Source organism: Ictidomys tridecemlineatus, chromosome 6 (genome assembly GCF_052094955.1).
Source record: "Ictidomys tridecemlineatus isolate mIctTri1 chromosome 6, mIctTri1.hap1, whole genome shotgun sequence".
Classification (NCBI taxonomy): domain Eukaryota; kingdom Metazoa; phylum Chordata; class Mammalia; order Rodentia; family Sciuridae; genus Ictidomys; species Ictidomys tridecemlineatus.
In genome coordinates, this window is record NC_135482.1 from 18740265 (window position 1) to 18755562 (window position 15298).

At 36.5% G+C, this 15298-nt stretch overlaps 1 protein-coding gene across 5 annotated transcripts in view; it reads right to left on the reverse strand.

Moving 5' to 3' along the window:
• Ano4 (anoctamin 4) overlaps positions 1-15298 on the reverse strand; it is a 384018-nt gene that overhangs the window by 65843 nt on the left and 302877 nt on the right. For all 5 annotated transcript variants that reach the window (XM_078052935.1, XM_021724481.3, XM_040279417.2 and 2 more), the window contains 4 exons: positions 9728-9783; positions 7231-7352; positions 4741-4875; positions 3582-3678 (listed from right to left, as the gene is read on the reverse strand). In XM_078052935.1, coding sequence (XP_077909061.1) covers positions 3582-3678; positions 4741-4875; positions 7231-7352; positions 9728-9783 — 410 coding nt within the window. The remainder of the gene's footprint in view (positions 1-3581; positions 3679-4740; positions 4876-7230; positions 7353-9727; positions 9784-15298) is intronic.

Consider the following 15298-nt stretch of genomic DNA (forward strand, 5'->3'; position numbering starts at 1 on the left):
GTTTCAAGGCAAGAACACATGTTAGATTCAGAACCTAAACATCTTATAGCTCAGTGAGGCACAGAGGTCAAGAAGATATGCTTTCTGGTCTGATAAACCAAGGCCTGACTACTTAATGTGGTATGCCCATGGATGAATAGTTTTTATCTTTCTGAGTCTCTGAGTAAAATGGGGATAATAATAATTACCTTGAAGTTCCTATGAGAATTAGAAATAATAAATGTGGGTTACCTAGTTATTATTATAACTATAGACTATTGTTAAAATTATTATTGTTCTAGATAATTTGTTAGGGAGAGTAACTGCTAATAGAAGCCCCTATATAATTTAAGTACTCTAAACTATTCATGATGGTCCCTTTAAAGAATTATTAATGTTTTCTCCTAAAGAGAACTTTACCCAAGCATAATTTTACATTAAATAAATAAATAAATAAATAAATTTAAAAAAAATCCTAAACCAAAGAAACTCAGCTTCTGTTTCTGAGATTTCCCCAAAGCAGAATTTTAAAACCTGAGTCATTCAGGGTTATCTCATGACCTTTAAATAAAACTCCATTACTGAAAGAACTTCTGATCCTCACCAAATCTCTGTTTTCCAAGGTTACTCTGTTAAATTTGTTCTCATATACCAAAGAGAGGAAAGTGTCTTGTGCTTTTCTGGTTCCTAGTGACACATACTAAAAGCCTAAATCTTTCTAAAATCACAGCTGACTTCTGTGGTTCCCTGAACCTCAGGGACCAGCCACCTGCAGTGCTAAAGACATCCTGGATGGGCGGGATCTGGGCTCCCTTCAAATGTTCTCATTTAAAAGGAACAAAAATGTACAAGACCAACAGAGTAATTAGATAGATCCAGGCTGCAGTAATTGCAGAGGTTCAATAAAATCTGCCAACTCTTTTATATCTGGAATTTGGGCAAATCCATATGCAGTGATTCTTGGAAAAAGAGTCCATTAACCCAAACTCCAGCTAATTTTTTTTTTCCATTAGTGACATTGCCCCTAGGTAAAAAGACTCTTGGGATTAGATAAATGTGTCCAATAATAAAGTAAGGCATAGCCTGAGAAAGGGACATAACAAAAATCTGATGGAAATAATGGTGCCATGTTTTTTTTTTTTTCAAAGCACTTTCACATACACTGTCTTCTTCAGTCATGACATGCCAATGGAGTGGAAAGAAGATATGTATTACTTGCATTTTATACACGAGAAAACTCAGTTTCAGAAAAGCTGTATATGTACAAGGTCAATGAGGTAAGCAGCTGAGCCGGCTGTGAATCACAGTCTTGTTCACTATAATGATGAGAAAGAGGGGGAAATGATGGCAGCTATTACTTACTGACATTATGCTCAGTATATATTTTACCTCACTTCTTAAAACAAACATGTGAAACAAACCTGATGTTCTTCATTTTATAGATGAGAAAGTTCAGCTTCAGGGAGGTTAAATAACTTGTTCCCAGATAAGTAGCAGAGAGCAGTTAAAAAATCCAAACCTATGTATGTCATGTGTCCCTGTGGAGAGCAGGCTGAGCCCTCCCTGAGTTATTCCATGATGTATAGAACAGTTTTTAGGCTGTGTGTAGACCTTTGTGACTCCATTTTGTAAAGCAGTAGTTTGCCATACACTACTCCATTCTGAGTTTAAGAGCTGAGCTGGGATAATTCCACACTTCGTTTGTACAAGTAAACAACCACCATCTGCCTGGCACAACCATAAGGCATAAACTAATAAATCAATCAATCATGCTATTAAGAATGACCCCCTGTGAATTTATCAAATTAGTCAGGAGCACACAATTGCATGGGTATAGCATATCAAACTCACATTGGAAAAAAAAACCAGTCCCACAAGCTTATTGAATATACCAGACCACCAAATGATGCAATCCCCTCACTTGAAACCCATAAAAGGAGGGACACCCCAAGACTGGATAAGGCAGCATCCTGACCCATCACCTGGCCACTGGTCACAAGTCCTTCCTAGAAAAATTGACACAGCAATGAACCTCCATCTCTGTCCTTGGGCCTTAGTAGAGAGTGATTTCTCCTGCCTGTGATGACTACACATGGCCCACTCCAAGCTGACACTGCTGTTCATCTGGACCTTGGCTTAGAATACGTTCTTTCACTTTGACAGCTCTGCACCCTGAACAAGTTCTTTGGCTAGTTCCTAATCTTATCTGACCATCTACGGTGACTCTTTACATTTGTATCTCTCTCTCTGCCTTTGCTCTTAGTTCATCCTCCTGAATCCCTATGGTACCTTTAATCCTTTCTTAGCCTTTCTTTTATATGTATATAGATAGATATTATATATATATATATATTTATATATACATATATATATTAAATATACACATATATTTGTATAAAGTGTAATGTGTGACTTGAGTGTTAATAGATATTAGAAATTAAAATTGGAGTAAAAGAACCTGTGATTGTCCAGCTTATGATTACCACGTGAGTCTCACAAGTATTCAGTGAACTGCCACTGATGAAAATGGTGTAGCTTGTGAATATATTATTCAATAAATTCTGACATTGTAGAAAGACACAAATGTATTTGGTGTATGTTAATGAAAAGACTTGCTCATGACAGTCTCCAATAATAACACAAGAATACCCAGGGTCCTGTATTAGTAGAGGAATACTTAGAGCATGGGTTTTAGTCATTTTTCCTGTCATGGATCCCTTTGGCAGTCTGGTGAAACCTGTACACACCTTATCAGAATAATATTTTTTAAATGTAAAAAGAAGTAGACAGGATTACAAGAGCAAAACAACACAAAACACACCAATTCTCTCAGAATATACAGTATTATGAGAGACCTATATCATTGCTCAATGTGTCATCAACAATACAAATAAGTTACTTTAAATAACAATAAAAATTTGAACTTTTCTCTTTGCACTGTGCCATGCTTTAGCTTCTTGTGGTGTTACCTAGAAACCTATCTTTTAAATACATGTTGTTATGGTTTGAATATGATGTATCACCTACAAAGTTCATGTTAGACGATGCAGGAATATGCAGAGGTGAAACAATAAATAACCAGAGCTGTAACCTCATCAGTGGACTAACCTATTGGCTGGATTAACAATTTGAATGGATTACTATGTGTAACTGCAGACAGGTAGAGCATGGCTGGAGGAGGTAGATCACGGGGGGGGGGTGCCTCTGGAGATAATATATTTTGTCCCTAGAATCTGCTCCCTTCCCCCTTTCTGGCTGCCACGATGCCCTTCCCCATGATTTTCTGCCTTACCTCAATCCCAGAGCAATGGAGTTGGCCAACCATGGAATGAACCTGAGACACTGTGAACCACAATAAACTTTTCCTTCTCTAAGTTGCTCTTGTTAGGTATTTTGGTCACAGTGGCGAAGAGCTGACTAACACATATGTCCATTTAAAAAGATGTTTGCATTAGACTACTGAATGATGGCGATAAGTGTATCCTACAACATTAGCTTGCATATGAAAGACTGGAAATGACAGAGAATATAGTTACTCACGGTCCCTCAGGGAGGTGTATGTCAAATTCAATCCACCTAATATGCTGCCTGTTTGGATTTACCTTGGCATAAACACAGCTGTCAGACAGCCTCATGAATGGACAGTATTTATCACACACAGGACACATGATGATATCTGTAGCTTGGCAGACTTCTTTACTGGAAAAGAAAACAGAAAAAGACTGCTTTTTGATGACATGGACCATCGTTTTTCTCCTGCAACTTCATTAAAATGTTCAACTGATAAAATTCAGTAGATTAAATTTTTGCTCTTGGAAACTTCTTAGTCTTTTCTGTTTTAATATAAATAAGTTCCTACACAGTTTAATAGTTTGATAAAGCTACTTATTTATGAAGCTGTTTCTTGGCTTTACATATTAATGTTACACTTGGGAAAATATATGAAACAAAACATCGGTGGTCATACCCCAAATTATTTAAAAGTTCTTCACAAAATTTCTTAGGTCTGAAGCAATTTCATAATGAATTATGGAAGCAACAAGACACCTAAAAATGCCTAATTTAAACTCTGTGTGCATGACAAAACTAAAAATGGAGGACTAAATAAAAATAACTTGGGACCTTAATCCTGGGAGAAAATTATATCTCATTAATAATTTCAGTAAGTAAAATATTTCTCAAAAAATAAAAGTGAGACTCAATCGCTCACTTTTATTTTTGTGATCACTTTAAAAAGTTACATATATTATTTAAGGTCACCATCCAGCTTTGCAATAAGATTTTTGTAAATATCTTAAACTATATTCTGGTGAGAGAACCAAGAAAACAATGATTGACTGTGAACCATTCCCAGGACACTGGTAAGCTGGTGAGCTCTATTTGTGATCTAGGTATTTAAATGGTCCTTATAAAAATCAGAATTCATGAAAAAGGATTGTAAGGCCATTATTTGAAGTAGGTATTAGTTTTAGGAAAAGTAAAAGAAGGAAGAGAGTTTTTAGCCAATGAATGAAAGTGATTTGCTCCAGGTGTATGTATGTCTATAAAGGCAACTTTCGCTTCCATAATAGCTGAAGCACATAGCAGAAAGAACAATGGATGGAGATAAGTAGTGAATTGAGCCTTTTGAGGTTTTCCATCAGAGATTGGGAAGGAAGTTGGAATGAAAAGCTGTGTTTCCAGTCTGGGAATACCCCAAAGCATAAGGAACAAAACATAAAATACTCTGCAAAGGCAGGCCCACCCGAGAGCTCCCCGTACCTGACTTGGCAGTGATCCAGGGTGGTGACTCCATACAGAAAGACGAACAATCCAATGAAGGCAGCTGGGAAGAGCATGCCAGTATACCAGCCCAACCAGGCAAAGTACAGCCCGATCTTCTCTCCAAAGTACCGCCTGTGTGAGGCACGACAGACTTAGAAATTACAGTCAAGTGTGTGAAGTTCAGCACTCGAACACTTTGTTAAGTCGTTTTACACTGTAGTGGCCTTCCTGATAAAACGCGGAGAAGGTAAGCGAAGAGAAGGGAACATGTGATCCAATCTAGGCTTGGGGTTTAATTTTCTTCTCCTTTTACTTTATATCAGAAAGAGAATTGGCCCTTCCATCCAAGAGTGGGATTATACACAAGCATGTTCTGAGAACACAGATTGGATTGGAAGGGGCCAGAGTAGGAAAAGGGAGGCAAAGTAGGGGACGCCTGTTATAATAGGTAATAGGTGGAGGTAAAGGGAGAAGCAGAAGACATGCAGGGATGCTAGGGGGTGGTTAGGCTCAAGAGGTCTGGAGCAAATACGAGCTCCCGGACAACAAGAAGTATTTAAGAGATTAGATTCCTGAGACGCTCCACAAATCCATCTACTCATTCCTCTTGTTTCTGCCGACATAAATCCTGCTGCTCTTCCAGGACTCAGTTCTCAGCATCAGGGGTGCTGACCCACATCCATCCCTTCCATTTTTCTGAATAGTAAAACTTAGAGCCTTCCCGACACACGTTACCTCCCTCATTGTGGATGGTCTGGTATTTTTCTAATTATCTCCAGAGCGCAGGGCCCGTTTGCCTGGAGGAAAATGAGTTTCTCAACACTAGAGACCATTTATCTTTGTCAACAGTACTTAGCACAGTATTAGAAATAAAATGAACAGCTAATTAATACTCATTGAGTCACTGTAAAATCTTGATCAAAACACTGTCATGGGTGGAGATAGTTTGCCCGAAGTAATGATCTTAATTTCTAATCAATCTAATTCTGTAACATGGGACTGAGGTTGGGAAGAGAATTTTTTTTTCCCTTTCTCACTATTCTTCTTCATGCATTGAGTCTGGTCAAAGGAAAATTATCTCATCTCAGAAAATATTTTCAACTCATCCAGATCATCTGGATCAATTGTTACCAACACAAAGAATAGTACATAATTCGTCAATGTCCTTGGAGCATCAGGAATAAGCACTTGGCAACAAGGTAACAGGGGCTCTCTTAGGAAGAACAATTACTCAGGGGGATGAAATAGTTATCTTTTTGTTTTTCTCCCAGAGCTCACTTTTTAGGGCCCCAGTGTAAGTGAAACACATCCAGCTAGTCTAGGAAATGAGACATGATGCTCTCATTAACGAGGAATCCATCAAGTGAGGATGGTCATTAGTCAACCTTAATAACCAGTCTCTAAATAAACAATGAGATGTCAGAGAATAGGGCTGTTATGGCAGAAGGTTGGGCAGATATGATTTTTAAAAACATACATTTTCACTTCACAATTATCATATATTAAAAGCTGATATACTTTCTGACCCATAATTAAAGCAAATTTTAAATGCTGGTAGTTTTCAATTAAAATTAAAATTAAAATTAAAATAAGGCTGAAGTGTATTGGAATGTGCTATTTATATGGTAAAAGTTGAGTATCCCTTATCTAAAATGCTTTGGATCAACAGTGTTTCATATTTTGGGTTTTTTTAATTTTGGAATGTTTACAAATATATAAGTTAATTTGAAGACAGTATCTAAGTGTAACATGAAATTCCTTTGTTTCATATACACCTCATAAACATAGTCTGAGGGTAATTTTGTGCAATATTTTTTTGTATGCCTACATTTTTTGGTGGTAGGTACCAGAGATTGATCTCAGGGACACTGAACCACTGAGCCACATCCCTAGACCTATTTTGAATTTTATTTAGAGACAGGGTCTCACTGAGTTGCTTAGCACCTTGCTATTGCTGAGGCTGGCTTTGAACTCACGATCCTCCTGACTCAGCCTTGCTAGCCGCTGGGATCACAGGCATGTGCCACCCGACCCTGCTCCTATACCTATGTCTTGACTGTGATGCATCCCATGAGATCAGGTGTGGAATTTTCCATCCCATGTTAGTGCTCAAAGAATTTTGGATTATGGACCATTTTGGATTTTTCGATTTTTATATTAGGGATACTCAACAATATTCCATTTTGTGATTAATGCATGTAAGCAGTATTACCTCTCTATAGAACAATTTGTCAATGGCAGTCACAAGGGTAACCTGCTCCTCAAGTGGTCTCCCAGGGAGCCTTGCCCATCTCCTATGCCCTTCCTGGGCCCCAACCTTGTCAGAGGGAAAGTCAGTTTACCCAGAAAACCAGTGTCCTCTGACAAACTACCCTCAGGGAAGAAGTGCAATTACAGCAAGAACTCTGCACTCCGGAACCATTTTCCCCTCCGTGATGGCTCATCTTTCAGTGAAGACTTTCTCTCTGCAGCTGGTTAAAAACTCACCTGACAAGATCCAAAGGCTGGTATTTATACCATACGCCCCAGGAAGCCCAGCACTCATAGAGTAGATGCCGGTGGTTCACAGCTCCGTGGGTTCGAATGGAGTTCTTACTTCTGTAACTTCCCTGGGATAAAAACACCATTGCCAATGAGGGGATATCCACACAGCCACAAGGAAACGCTGAGGGTAACATTAGCAGGAGTAGCAACAGAGGTGAGAAGAAGGAAAAAGCAGCCCTCTCTGTTAAAAGGGACATAGTTGGGTTAATCTGGATGTCATCTTGCTGATAATGACATCTGGTAAACATCAGGCAGGTTTGAACTGAGTTCAGATTTAGTCCCACTGTTCTTTATGTAGGAGATCCTGGACAAGCCCCCTAAATACTCTGAGTCCTGATTTCCCAATGTCATAGAACTGCCCAAGCGTGGTTAGATCTCTTCCCCGTTTCACTCAAGGTAGGGTAGCTGGTACCAACAGCCATAGCCACAGCCTTTTCACAGCCTGATCAACAGGCAAATCCTGGAATGTGAAAGCTGGAAGCCACCTTGGGATTCTAATCATTCGAATCAAATTCAACCTCCTCATTCAACAAATGAGGGAACCAAGGGCCAGAGAGGTGGTTGTTTTTCTGAGGTCAGTTCGTGGCAATGATAGTTTGACCAATAGAAAATAAACCTTCGGAGGCAAATGAATTATTCACATCAGCCTGAGAATCCCATTCTTAATGGAAAGAATAAAGGGGTGGGAATAAAGGAACCTGGGTGTGTCTCAGTTCAACCACCAACTCACTGTGTGACTCCAAGGAGGGTGAACTTTTCTATCAAACTCTATTTAAATTTGTAACATGGAACAAGGGCAACAATACCTGTCCTTCCTGCCTGTGAAGGTGGTTGTGAGGTGGAATAATATAAATGAATTAAACTGAGAGCAAAAAGTTAAAAAGGGAGCTGGGTGCGGTGGCGCATACCTGCAATCCCAGCAGCTTGAGAGGCTGAGACAGGAGGATCACAAGTTCAAAGCCAGCCTCAGCAAAAACGAGGTGCTAAGCAGTTCAGTGAGACCCTGTCTCTAAATAAAATGCAAAATAGGGCTGGGGATGTGGCTCAGTGGTCAAGTGTCCCTTAGTTCAATCCCTGGTTACCCTCTACCCAAAAAATTTAAAACAGTATTATTATTGTGGTTGTTATTACTAATTTGGAAATTTTCTTTTCATAGAATGTATGGCTTTACTCTGTAGAGACTCCCACAAATTACTCTGTGGGTTTTTTTGTAGCTGCTTCTGCTCAGATGTCCTCATGTCAGCCCATCTACTCCCCTTCCATTGTACATCTGCCCACCATTACTTGGATATATACCAGGGGTCAGGGCTTGGAGTGGGGAGAATGTGGTACCCATAGAAACATTCTCTAGGCAAAGACAGCCTATAACTACAGGAAGCTACACAGAAACTTTTGGGAAAAAAATCTGTTTTCAGAGTTCAGAAATACATGCATGTGGCCTCTGTAAACCTTTGTGTCAAAATGACTGCTTTGGTCAATCTAAAAGAAGCATTCAAAAAAAATGTCTCTTAACATCTGTAAATAGCATTTCAGACCACAGCTCCTAGTTTTCTTAATAATTATGGTTCTAAAAATTCTACCTCACCTTTGACATCCTCTTAGTGTTCAAAATCAAGAGAAAAAATTGTAAGCCAAACAAAAAGTACATTTTGGGAAGACTTGCCATTTATGGAGAGGTGGAATTGTCCTCCAAAGTTTATTGGCAAACAGTTTCAACCTGGTTAATTTGTTTGCACAGAATTGGGGCTAGGACATTTGTCTTGTAGTCTCTGTGTCCTATAGTGATGATACATGGTAGAGCTTAACACTGTGAAAATGACAATAACCTCTCAATAATCATGAGAGAACTCAGGTAAAGAATTCTGGGTTACATAATCCAAGATCTACTGGAAAACCAAATTAAGGATGATCATTGTTATGCTTATCAAAGTCATTATATATCACAAAGACCAGGAAGTAAATAAGGAAAATATCAATATCTTATAATGATGAATACAATACTATTAATTTCCTTTATCACCCTTTGTTTATTGGAAACTTTGCAAAATGACTTCCTACCACTCTTTCAAGGAATACCTACAAATTTATTTATTGCAAAGACTATTTCAAAAACATTCCCCTCTCTGTCTGGTGCCTCATGCAAATTTTCAACAACTTTTAAATTGCATGATTTACAGTCCCTAAGTCATTCCTCTGAATTCATGCTGAGTGACTCTTAAGTAACTTAAGTGACTCTTGAAGACATAGAGAAATAAATCTACACTGAGGGAGAGATAAAAGAATGCAGATAGACCCTCCTCAATTACCCATTAAACAAATCAAATTCATTCTGAGCAAATATCTACAGTTCTGAGCCATAGCAACAAACTCAATTGATGACTGTCTCTAGAAGCCAGTTTTAGTAACAAGTTAAAAGGAAGAAGAAAATGCAGCACAATACCTCATGCAGGGGAAAAGCAGCTTCATAGGAGCCATTGGTAAGCAAGCGATTCAGACCTAAAGCAACAAATAAGCCCATTCCAGTTAATAATGAGTTTAGATCCTCACAATTCTCAAGACTACCAAGATCAGTACTTTCTGGAAAAAAAAAAAAAGAATCAAGGCTTTAAAAAAATTCAAACCTACTTGGGGTGACCAATAGTTTAAAAAGAAAACTTTGCAATCTGCTAGATAATTGGGATCAATTGCTGGGAAATCTGTTTGTTTGTTTGTTTTAAATATTGAGTTGTCAAGAACTGAATAGATTCAAAGTTTACAGTGTGATAATTTGATATACATAATACACTATCATGATTACAACAATCTAATTAATGACTATATCCATCACCACCTATGCTGTACCTTAGGTCTCAGAACTTATTCATTTTATAAGTGAAACTTTGTACCCTTTGACGAGCATCTTCCTGTTTCTCCTTTTCTATTCTGCTTCCAAAAGTTTGACTTGTTTAGATTCCAATAAGTTTAAAATCATGCAGTATTTGTCTTTCTGTGTTTGGCTTATTTCACCCAGCAAAATGTCCTCCAAGTTCATCCATGCTGTCAGAATGGCAGGATTTTTTTTCTTTTTATGGCTGAAGAACATTCCATTGTGCATATGTACAATTTCTTTATCCACTCATCTGTCCATAGCCATGTAGGTTGTTTCTGTATCTTGGCTATCATGAGTAATGCTGAATAAACACAGGGGTGCACATGTCTCTTCAACATACTGATTTCACTTTCTCTGGATGTGTACCCAGAAGTGGAATTGCTGGGTCATATAGTACTTCTATTTTAAATTGTTTGAGAAACCTCCATACTGTTTCCACAAGGACTATACCAATTTCCATTTCTACCAGCAGTGTATGGGAGATTTCTTTTCTCCACATTCTCACCATATTTAACTCTTTATCTTTTTGATAACAGCTTTTCTAATTCTAATGGGTGTGATATGATATCACTGTGGTTTTGATTTGCATTTCTCTGATGATTAGTGACATTGAGTACCTTTTCATATTCCTATTGGCCATTTACACATTTTCTCTAGGAAGATGAAAAATGTCTATTTAGGTCCTTTGCTTGTTTTAAAATCAGGTTATCTTTTTTTTTTTTTGATATTGCTACCTGTAAGTTTCATACATATTTTGAATATTAACCCTTTATCAGATATATGGTTTGCAAATATTTTTTCCCATTTTGTAGATTGTCTTTTCAATTTGTTGTTTGTTTCCATTGGTATGTAGAAGCTTTTTGGAAATCAGTTTTCAAACAGAAAAACGATGAAGCACATCTAGTACAGTGCTTGGCATAGAAGGGAATGCACAGAGAGAAGCAGATCAATGTGTCATTAAAAAAAAAAAAAGGATAATTTTAAGTCAGAAGCTCTTCTGTTTTGACCTAGAAGCTTCATTGTGGAAAAACCTAACTCTTCTGCATTAGACTAGTGGTCCGACTTTGGAAAAATTCCTTTGTCCTCAGGCTTCAATTTTCTCATCCATAAAATAGGAGTGTAGGTAAATACATAGATCTTTTAAAAGAATAGCTTTAATGAGTTATAACGAAGATATGATAAATAGAACACACTTGAAGTGTATAATTAGATATATTCTGGCATATGTACTCACGAGACCATCAACACAACCAAGGTTCATCAAACTTCCAAAGTTTTATCATGCCACTTAGTAGCCTGCCGTTCTTCCCCACGTTGTCTCCATGCAAACATTGATCTGCTTTTTCTCACTATCAATCGTCTGCATTTTCTAGAGTTCCACATAAATGTAGTCAATAAGTATTTGCTATTTTTCATCTGACTTCTTTCACTCTAAATAATTATTTTGGGATTCATCCATGTGGTTATAAATGACTATCAGTAGTTTCTTTCTCTTTATTGCTGTGTAGCTTCCATCATCTGGTATTTAACAATTTGTTTATGTGAGTATTTAAGAATTTTTTGCATATTTTCCTGATGATGGACATTCAGGGTATTTCTAATGTAGGGCTATTACAAATAGAGCTGCTGTTAGTACTCATGTAAAAGTTTGCACGGATGTGTAGCTTCACTTTTTCTTTGAATAAATTCGTAGATGTGCAATGGCTAGATCATACAGCAGGTATGTGTTTAGTTTTTTGAGAAAATGCCAACTGTTTTCTTGAGTGTTTGTACAATTTCACATTTTCATTAATAGTGGACGAGGGTTCATGTTCTCCCGCATCCTCATCAACACTTGGGAGTGGTGAGTCCTTTTCATTTCAGCCATTCTAATGTGTGTGTTGTGATTTTCATTGTGGCTTTAATTTGTATTCCCTCATGAATAATGTTGCTAAAAATATTTTCATGTGCTTGTTTGCCACCAACATATCTTCTGTGATATGTGTTTAAATCTTATGCCCATTACAAATTTTTTATAACAAGATTTTTTTAATAGTTGTAGATGGACAGAATGTGTTTATTTTATTTGTTTATTTTTATGCAGTGCTACGAATCAAACCCAATGCCTCATATATGGGAGGCAAGTGCTTTGCCACTGAGCTACTGTCTCAAATCTATAACAAGTTTTGAGAGGTTCTGATATATTTTAGATACTGTTAGACATATGTTTTGGAATTTTTTTCCTTAGTATGTGGCTTCTCTTTTTATTCTCTTAAAAATCTTTCTCTTAAGAGCAAACTTTTAATTTTGATGAAGTCCAACTTATCTATTTGTTTATTTTGTGATTTGCATCTTTTTAATGAATTGTAATAGATTAACTTTCTTTATCATTATAAAATGAACTTTCTTTATCCCGGGTGATATTCTTTGCTTTGAAATCCGCTTTTCTGGCATCAGTATATCCACTTAAGTTTCCTTTTCATTATGGTAACATATCTTTTCCCATCCCTTTACTTTTAACCTATTTGTCTCTTTATATTTAAGGTGCTCTTCTTGCAGGAAGTAATAACTTAGACTGTGTTTTGTATCATGTATTAATCTCTGGTGTTCGGATTGAGGTCTTTAGACCACTTATCACTGATAGTTTTAGATGTACATACAAGTTTGTGACCACACTGTTTTCTACTTGTTCCATTTGTTCTTTTCTTATTTTATGGGGTGTTTTTTTGGTACTACTTATTTTTCATGATTCCATTTATCTGTGTCGGCTCTTTAGCCATCACTCTTTGTTCTTGCTCTGATAGTGGTTGATTTAGAGCTTAGAGCACATCTTTCACTCATCACAGTCTACCTTCAAGTGAAAGTCCCATGAAATTGGAGGCTGCTTTCCTTCCCTTAATAACCTTTAAGCTATTGATAACATATAGTTTACTTTGACATATTTTATAAACCTCACATTACAGTGTTATTATTTTGATATAAGTGGTCAGTTACCTACTCATGATATTTAAAGCATAAGAATATTTGTATATTTTTTCCTGAAGTACGTCTTTAACATATCTTATAGGAGAAATCTTATAATGATAAATTCTTTCAGTTTTAATATGTCTGAAAAATTCTTTATTTTACCTCCATTTTGGGGAAGATTTTTTTCACTGGTATAGAATTCTAAGTTGACTTTTTTTTTTCCTCTCTCAATACTTTAAAGATTTGCTCTATTGTCATCTAGTTTGATTATATTCAAAGTGAGAAATCTGCAATAAAGTTAACCTTTGTGCCCTTGTATGGACATGTCTGCAGATCTTGGAAAAACTCTACTTTCTGGAACTTTGTTCTGTGAGCTATAGATGCCTGGGGCTCCCGGGACTCTCAGCAACATCTTCTCAACTTGAAATCTCCCCAGCTTTGCCTGGATTCTCCTTCCTTGCCAATCGAAAGGTAGTCAATTGTGGGGCTCATCCCATTTGTTTTCTGTTTCCAAGGATCCCTGATTTGGGTTTCCTAATGTTCAATGTCTTGAAACTAACTGCGTCATATAATTTATCTTTTTCCTTTTTCGGATGTTTCAGGTGGGAGAATAAGTCTCATGCCTGTTCTTTCACCTTGGCCAGAAGTAGAAGTTTAACATGTTGCTCTTTAAAGTTACTTTCAGGTCAAGATTTATGTTACATAAAGCTTTGATTTCCTGGAGCATCTATTGAATATTCTATATATGTCCTTGATACATTTCAAATATCCCAGATGTTAGAAAAAATAGGATCACAGAGACATAATAAGAGACTCTGATGATAACCTTTATGTTTATCATAACTTATCAAGTCCTGCAAAGTGATAAAGTAGCTCATATTTAAAGTTGACGACTTTACAAACTTCACTTTTAAAAACACACATTTTGAAAATACAAATACCTTTCAAGATTCATTGTATGCACACATATTGCTCAATGAATCTTTGTTGAGTTATTAATTGCTCTATCTTAAAGTGAGCTTTACCAGGTTTGATTTTCACAGTTGCAATAAATTCAGAGTGAGTTTGAAAAACTCACATAGTGGCAGTTTATACTCCACTAAAACACCCTTATGAATCATGTCTACAAATCAATATTTTTGTGTTATTTCTAATCAATGTTGGCTCATGCAAGATGACAGAAAGTTTCAGGCAGAAAATAACATTGGATAAACATTAATTCTATCAAGAAATTAAATTTTCTTCCAACTTCCAGGTTGTTAATTTATGAAACCAAAGATGACAACAAAGTAAGTAAATAGACCATTTGTAGTTTTACTCTACATTTTTAATCATAATGCATAATCTTGGCTTAATAATTTATTCTGTGAATGGTTATATCTAATTAGACATATTTCAATTTCATCCTTATTGAAGTGCTGAAGGTTTTAAAGATAATCCTTCACCTCATTTCATCAAATCATAGAAGCTTTTAGAATCTCTTTACTATACTTCAGTGCTCCTTCAGAACACTGAAAAAATACTGTCTCTGCCCTTCTTTTATCTCCTTTTGTCTAACTGTAAAAACAGCTCCCAATTTGAGATTTAAATATTATTATACCATAATAATTGCTGTATGGCCTCACAGTACAGTTGGCAATTGTGTAGGATACTCATAAGGAGACAGCAATCATTTAAAAAATATTTTCAGTTCAGTTCAACAAGCATTTTTTGAATTCTTTCTAGAAGCCAGACACTGTGCTAGGCCATGATAATGAAAAGATGAATAAGGCAGCTTCTTTATAGTTTTGAAGCTTTTTATCTAGACCAGTAGTTTTCAGTAGTAACTTTTCAGCATACTAGTTTGTCACAATGAATTGCAAGGTAGACTGCAAATGCTGCAAATGCTTACAGGGTTAGTAAGGGGGCTGTCTTTTAAGTTATTTGTGTTTTATGAAGTAATCCAGAATAGCTACTGCCATAATAATTTGACATTCACTCACTTGTTTTCTAGTATATTCATAACTAAAAAAAATAAAGTATGGTAGAAAGGTATACATGCCATCCAAATTTGTTGAAAAAAAGTGACGAAGTTAATATTTAAATTACTTAGGATGCAAAATATTGGCAGTGGTTCTTTTTAGGTGGTAAATTTGCATAATGTCATTGAAAGCAATTGTAGACAATAAAAGAAGAGTTGTATAATATTAAAATCAT